The sequence below is a fragment of the Halyomorpha halys genome, unplaced genomic scaffold (assembly GCF_000696795.3).
Source record: "Halyomorpha halys isolate HHAL.00 unplaced genomic scaffold, Hhal_1.1 Scaffold176.1, whole genome shotgun sequence".
Lineage (NCBI taxonomy): Eukaryota > Metazoa > Arthropoda > Insecta > Hemiptera > Pentatomidae > Halyomorpha > Halyomorpha halys.
In genome coordinates this window covers 1,181,721-1,189,689 of record NW_027106234.1, presented here as the reverse complement: position 1 = coordinate 1,189,689, position 7,969 = coordinate 1,181,721, and the positions used below count along the sequence as shown (strand labels likewise).

At 30.1% G+C, this 7,969-nt stretch overlaps 1 protein-coding gene across 1 annotated transcript in view; it reads right to left on the bottom strand.

The window, feature by feature from the left end:
* Nucleotides 1–7,969, bottom strand: part of LOC106679075 (putative methyltransferase NSUN7) — a 35,107-nt gene that overhangs the window by 13,394 nt on the left and 13,744 nt on the right. The window contains exons 6-7 of the mRNA XM_067044606.1: nucleotides 7,213–7,511; nucleotides 1,941–2,124 (exon numbers count right to left, since the gene is read on the bottom strand). Coding sequence (XP_066900707.1) covers nucleotides 1,941–2,124; nucleotides 7,213–7,511 — 483 coding nt within the window. The remainder of the gene's footprint in view (nucleotides 1–1,940; nucleotides 2,125–7,212; nucleotides 7,512–7,969) is intronic.

Sequence of the window (7,969 nt, the reverse complement as noted above, 5' to 3'; positions counted from 1 at the left end):
ACCCGATGTATTTGGGCAGCATGATTGAATAAATTTCTTTCTCTGTGTGTTGCTGTTACAGCCTCTTTAGAGGGAGCCCTACGATTATTCTATTTCTTAATAATGAGAGAGAGAGAGAAATACTTTATTCATATAATAATATTAAATAATAATAAAAATCAATAATTCAAATTTTCAAAATGAATTTAATACAATATAAACTAAAATAATTCATTATTTATAGTGCAATAAAATCGATGATTTCAAATTTGATTAGTTGTTTGTTTTCGACTAATCAATCGTTGTAAGGTCTGTATGTTTGTTATTTATCTGCACATGGTTTGTACAGATGCTCATCTGACCAGATACCAGACTTTGGTCAATGTGGAAACTAGGATTTCAAATGGATGACTTGGAGTGTATGTCGAATTCCTAATAGTACAAGAGCCGGGAAGAAAAAATGGCAGTCATCTCACCCCAATTTTTGATCACTTTTATGAAAAGTATGATTACTGATCAAAACTGATGAATCTGCCAAGTATAGGTAGGGGGAATAAAAAATGGCGGCTGTTTCAAAACCTTAAAAAAACATCAATTTTTCATTCCGTGCTCTATATCTTAAAAACTACCAACAACACTAGGAAATCTAAAAGAACATTATTTAAATAAGAATAAATTTACTGAAATATTACCCCTAATGAAGCTATTTACGTCCGATAGTTCTCGAGATATAGCTTTTTAAAAAGCAACATTTCATAAAAATGTACTAAAATATCAGTAGTTAGTTAATTTATTTTCAGAACTCTATATGTCAGGAACTATGTGACGTACAGATGTCTATTAAAACTCAAATTAAAGCTAATTTAATGTACTATATACTAAAGTAGTTTATGACCTTTAACTTCCCAGGAATAGTAGTGTTCATGATATCTGCTAAAATAAATTGATTTATAGTTGTTCGGAAAATAAGTTTCATTCATGAAAAACTTTATTTCAGAAACCATTGGATGTACAGATGTCTGCCAGCACTGTAATTAAAGCTAGTTAAATTTACTATAAAATAGTAAATAATGATTACCTTTGTTGGAGTAGTAGTTTTTATATTTGACAAAATAAACTCACAAAATGTTAATTTCTAGTTGTTTGTATAAAATGTTGGATTTTTGAAAAGTCATAAACTACTTTATTGCTCATTAAACTAGCTTTAATTTGAGTGCTAATAGACATCTATACGTCAAATAGTTCCTGAGATATAGATTTCTCAAAATAAATTAATTAACTACTGATATTTTAGTACGTTCCATACAAATTATTTATGAAATGTTGCGTTTTAAAAAGATGTAAAAAGAAATCTCGAGAACTATTGAACGTAAATAGCTCTATTAAGGCTTACATTTTAAAAAATTTACTCTACTTTAAATGACGCTCTCTTAGATTTTCTATTGTTGGCAGTTGTAATGATATAGAGCTCCGAATAAAAAAATAATGATTTTTAACGTTTTGAAACAGCCACCATTTTTTATTCTCCCTACCTTACTTGGCAGACTCATCAATTTTGATTAGTAATTATACCTAGTTCAATTAAGTAATCAAAAATTGGGGTGAACTGCCTTTTTTCTCGTTTTGGGCTCTTGTACTATACTGAGTGCATTTATAATTAAATAATTGAAAAATAAGTTGTATTCTATCCCTATTCTCTCTACCTTTCACTTTTACAATTCAGAAATCTCCAAACATAACGATCAAAATAAAATAAGTTTGCTATTAATATACTCCTACATTTCCATCTTCGAACCTAGTGTGATATATGAAACAAAACAGCGTAGTGAAATGTAAGATTTATTCACCCTGACCAAGTGGCTAACATATAAATTCTATTATATATGAGTATACCTGGAACATATCAGAAATTAACAAATCTGATAATATTTTTATTAAATTTTAGTTAATATATTTGATACCTGCACAACAAAATCTCTGTTATTGATAAGTTCCGAGTTCAAAAATGAGCTTCTGGCAAACGGATGACAATAGTAGTGATAGGGTAGTAGATGGTCCTCCGAGAAAGTTAATGGTGGCAGTACTTCCCTACCAATATGTCGAGAAAGTCCGAGCTCTTTAAAGCGGTCAGGTATTTCGTTATATCTGAATGGAATAAGAAGATTATAATAATATAATTATATTAATTTTAGATAATATTAAAATAATGATATTTTGGATATGTGTTATATTCATACAAATATATTATAAATACGAATAACGAACGGAAATAGTTATCAATTTTTATTATTAATTAATTTCATAAAATTCAATGCCAAATTATCGAATACAATCCCTAAATAAAGTACGTTTTGAATATGACACAGTCGATCCATATATTCGACTTGGACAGGGGTTAAATCATACTAAGAACGTTTCCATGTGTTTATCATTAACACTTTTACTGTGTTTCTAAATAATTAAACCAACAGTTTTCCGGGTGATAGGATTTCCTCACTTCACAGATTGTTCCAGCTGACGGTTTCGCACATTTGAAATATGCATAAGACATAACTTAACCTTTTTTTTGACTAGTTTCGAAATGTTCGAGAAACCATCGAAATTCGATGGGTAACAATACATCCTTCTCTACCGAAAAACTACCCAACTAAAGTCATAATCTTTTATTTTTTAAATGGTTGAGGTGAAAAAACTTCCAAAATGAATATAACCTATTCTATATTTTTAATTGTACAACATTTCGAGAAAATTATCCCATACTCATGCACCTTTACAATCCTAAAATTAAGTTATTCTTATCAACAATTTTTATCTATGTTATATGTGTATATTAAATTTTTTTTTTCGGCCAAGACTCCCATTGGAGTCCTATACTGCCTTACCATGGTTGGGGGTCAAAGTTTTTCATTTTGTGGGACCGCCACTCAATGACAAAAGTCAACATCCCAGACCGGATTCGAACCAGCACCGCCAATAGACATCAAATTGATAAACCTGTGTCTTAACCACTGAGCTACGGACGGCCCTATTAAAAATTCTTGTAATCATATTTACCAAATATTTGTCATATTTTCAATATCTATATTGAAACCATATAATTTATATAATCATAGTTTAAAATTGTTTTACACTACATTATTTAAATTACTGTCTTCCTCTATTGGTGCATTCATCTATCTCTATTGATAGATTGGTCCAATCATAAAAAACCATAAATTTTAACATAAATAATACAATTGATTAATATTGGATATATAAATAGGGAAGTGATATAACAACTTATTGGATTGGATATGTTGATAAGGCCCAAAGACGTAATGTCAAATATAGAGCATTGGTTTGTGCTACAGAGATATATGAAAGGATCAATAGTGAATGACAATAATTTAAATAATGTAGTATAAAACAATTTTGAACTACGATTATATAGATTAAATGATTTCAATATAGAAATTGAAAATATGAGGTAAACATGATTACAAGAATTTTAAATATACACAAATAACATAGATAAAAATTGTAGATAAGAATAACTGAATTTTAGGATTGTAAAGGTGCATGAGGATGGAACAATTGTACCGAAACGTTGTGCAATGAAAAATATAGAATAGGTTATTATTCATTTTGGAAGTTTTTTAACCTCAACAATTTAAAAAATGAAAGATTATGGTTTTAGTTGGGTCGTTTTGTGTTATGAAGGATATGTTATAACCCATCATATTTCGAAACTAGTAAAAAAAAAGGTCAGGTTATGTCTTACGGATATTTCAAATGTGCGAAACCGTCAGTTGGAACAATCTGGGAAGTGAGGAAATCCTATCACCTGAAAAACTGTTGGTTTAATAATCTAGAAACACAGTAAAAGTGTTAATGATGACAATTCTCCAATGACAATGAAAAATATAGAATAGATGATAGTGATTTTGTAAGTTTTTCAACTCAATTTAAAAAAAAATATTATCATCAAACTTCCTAAAAAGAAAATCCAATACAAAATCTTTCGGTACATTACAGAAAAATCTTTCTTGCTCACTGCCTCGATTTCTCTTAAAGCCTCCAAAGGCCACAGAAAAGGAATTTCATCACACCCAATGCGTGGATCAATAATGCTTCAACATTGCTGACTTAATTACATGAGCTTTAACTCTTAGTTAATTATTGTTCCTGTAATGAGTGATAGACCTTGGTTTATACTTTATCATTCACCCTTACTTCCTAGATAGTACCATTTGTGGTAAATTGATACATTTATCTGGAACTTTGAAATTATCATAAAGGTAAATATCCAGTATTATTTCCCAAAACCTCACTTCCTGACTCTTTTCGTAATATCTCTGAGATTTATAGTGAAGTAGTTCATCAGAAGGTGGGAATCTCTCAAATGTTTCGATACTGAACGTCGACAAACACAACAAAAAATTTAGAAACAGATGGCCAATTGATGTTACTTTTCAAAAGCTTGAAATGAAATATTTAGATAAGAACTGAAGTATAAAAATCGGAACAAAGGTATAAACTATTAGGCAGAGATTTATGTTTAAGTGGTTTTAATAACTTGAACAGTTGATCCATCTGCTAGCAAGTTGCCATTCTAGAGAAATCCGAAAACTTCTCTCCTATTTATTGGAAATACACTTATGTCGATAACGTTGAAACAATTGAAATTTCGTTTTACTCAAAAATGGATGAAAAGCCAGTTAGGTATTATGAAGCCACTAGAACAGCGTCATTATTTTTTTTTTACCCCCTATTGTTGTCCAGAACAGTATTTAAATCCAAGTAAATCGCTTACGTATGAAAGCGTCCGGTAACCTTCTGATGAGATATCCATTATTCCATTTATAACGGGAAATATAATTTTTATAAACGACATTTTTTAGTTTTAATTGGAAATTAAACCCACTTTGATTTACATAAGATCATAAATCAAGTGACCATTTGATCGCTCAGTCTCGAAACATTTGAGAGATGGCAATGTTTACTTTCTGCAGCGGTGTAAAGGACAGAGCAAATTATAACTGATCCTGTGTACATGTAAATATCATAATTAATCAGTATTTTATTTTTGAGGATAACAGATATGCGTCTTTTCATTCCAAACTCCTTAACCGTCCTAACCCATTAATTCTTAATCTTTCATCCCTGATAATCCTCCGAGGCGTCTGAAAAGAAGATGGCCACGGGACCTTCTAATTTAAATTAATGTTTGAGGTACCACCAATGGGTGGTTCCTTCCCAAGATTTTCAAGTGTATATGAAACATACTACATATTTACCTATTGTATTATTTTGTACAGTTGTAAATTACATTAAATAAACAATTAAAAAAAAAATTTTTTTTTGTGGATATTTGGATATATCCTTTAGTCTAGCGAGACCACTATGTACGTCCTTCCCTTGTTTGAATAACATTAACACGATCTCAAGATTTTTCCATTGCATTTAATATTATATCTCTAGAAACCCAGGCGATCATGGAGTTTACTTTCCTTCATTCAATCCTTAATCTCTCCCACCCACCCGATCATTAAAAAAAATGTATTAAAGTATAAAATATATGCAAATGAAAAAGAAATTTCGTAATTAGGTTGCTTTCTGGGAATTTAAAACCAAAAGCCACTTTCTGAATTGTTTCAGTAGATAGAGAAATTTTCAAATCTGTTAATTCTATGCCACTGGTAACATGTATACTAAAACCGCCTTGTGATATGTCGTTACAAATTCTGACTGTGACGTAAGTGGCTTCAGTAATAGTACAAGAGCCCAAGAGGAGAAAAAAAGGCAGTTATCTCACCCCAATATCTGATTACTTTAATGAAAACTATGTATAATTAATAGTGAAAATTGACGAGTCTGCCAAGTATAGGTAGGGGGAATAAAAAATGGCGGATGTTTCAAAGCGATAAAAAAAAACTAATTTTTCAATCGGAGCTCTATATCTTAAAAAGTAGGAACGACATAAGAAAACATAAGAGGACGTCATTTAAAGAAGAGTAAATTTGCTAAAATATGAGCCCTAAAAGAATTCTTTACGTTAAATATTTTTCGAGATATTGCTTTTTAAAAAGTAACATTTCATAAAAATGTTGTATGGGACGTACTAAAAGATCAGTAGTTAGTGAATTTATTTTGAAACATCTATATTTCAAAAATCATTCGACGTACAGATGTCTATTAGCACTCAAATTAAAGCTAGTTTAATGAGCTATAAAGTAGTTTATGATGTTTATCTTCGTAGGAGTAATAGTTTACTTGAAATTTTCTAAAATAAATTGATTTATAGTTGTTCGGACAAATTTTCATTTGCCACATTCATATTCATATGGGAATATCATAAAAACTACTACCTCTACGAAGATAAGAGTCATTAACTACTTTATAGTAAGTTAAATTTCCTTTATTTTGAGTGTTGTTAGACATATGTGTGTCTTATGGATCTAGAGATATATTTTTTCAAATGTCCAACATTTTATACGAACAACTAGAAATTAACATTTTGTGTGTTTGTTTTGTCAAATATCATAAAAACTATTACTCCTACAAAGATAAACATTATTAACTATTTTATAGTAAATTTAACTAGCTTTAATTACAGTGCTGGGAGACATCTGTACATCCAATGGTTTCTGAAATAAAGTTTTTCATGTATGAAACTTATTTTCCGAACAATTATAAATCAATTTATTTTACCAAATATCATGAAAACTACTATTTCTACAAAGGTAAAGATCATAAACTTCTTTATAGTTCATTAAACTAGCTTTAATTTGAGTGCTAATAGACATCTGTACGTCACATAGTTCCTGAGATATAGGTTTTTCAAAATAAATTAACTAACTACTAATCTTTCAGTAGATTTTAAAGAAATGTTGCTTTTTAAAAAGCTATATCTCGAGTTATAAGGTTTTGAAACAGCCGCCATTTTTTAATCCCCCTGCCTATACTTGGCAGACTCATCAATTTTGACTAGTAATTATACATAGTTTTTATTGAAGTAATCAAAAATTGGGGTGAGATAACTGTCTTTTTTTCTTCCCGGCTCTTGTACTATAAGGAATCTTCCAAAAGTAATTAAAAAAAATTAATACTTTTAAAATAGGAAAATGAAATCATCAATGTCTTTACTCGCATATAATTAACGAACGCAAAAAAACTGACAAAACCAAAAAGTAAATGTTTGATACCATAAACTAATATAGTTCAATTTTATCCATAAAATAGCTACATACTTACGGGATACGGTAGACATTCATCCACCCTTCAACGATTGGGCTTCGAACAACGTTACTTGGCATTCGAATCCTCTTTGGCAAGAGATCTGCCAGGTATCTGGCTTGTTTTTGGATTCTTATCCTAGCAACATGCGCTGCAATTTGGGTTTTATTTTTCCATAGTCTAGAATGGAGGCCATCTAGTGCTTCTTCTGAAAACTCTTTTTCATTATCTTCAGTCATTTTATCTTTTCTATTCCTGAATCCTCGGCAGATCATATCGTATAGTAGTAACCACAGTTTTTTTTCCAAGTGAATATCCTAAGCAATGTTACATGATGTAATATAATAAAATATATACATGCATATTTAAAAAAAATAAATAAATAAAAATCTATACCGCTACAACCCCTATGAATGGTCAGGGGTACAGTACTTGGAAAGGAAGTACTTATTCTTGAAAAACGGTAGTGCAAGGAGGCAATTTATTCAGTATAAGGAACCACCAGATTATTCCTTAATTAAGGGTATCGACTTTATTAGAGGTTGGATGGACCCCGATGGGTTAATAATTATCAGCCACAACCAGATTCGAACCCGGATCCTTGGAATTGGTAGCAAAGCACCTTATTCACTGAGTCACCCCGCTGCCCCATTTAAAAAGAAAGGTTGAAGTAACAATAAAAACATTTAAAAAATAAAATAAAATAAACTAAAATAAAGTTATGTATTAAAATAATTTTTTAAAGATAGATTTATATATTGATAGATATTACAAT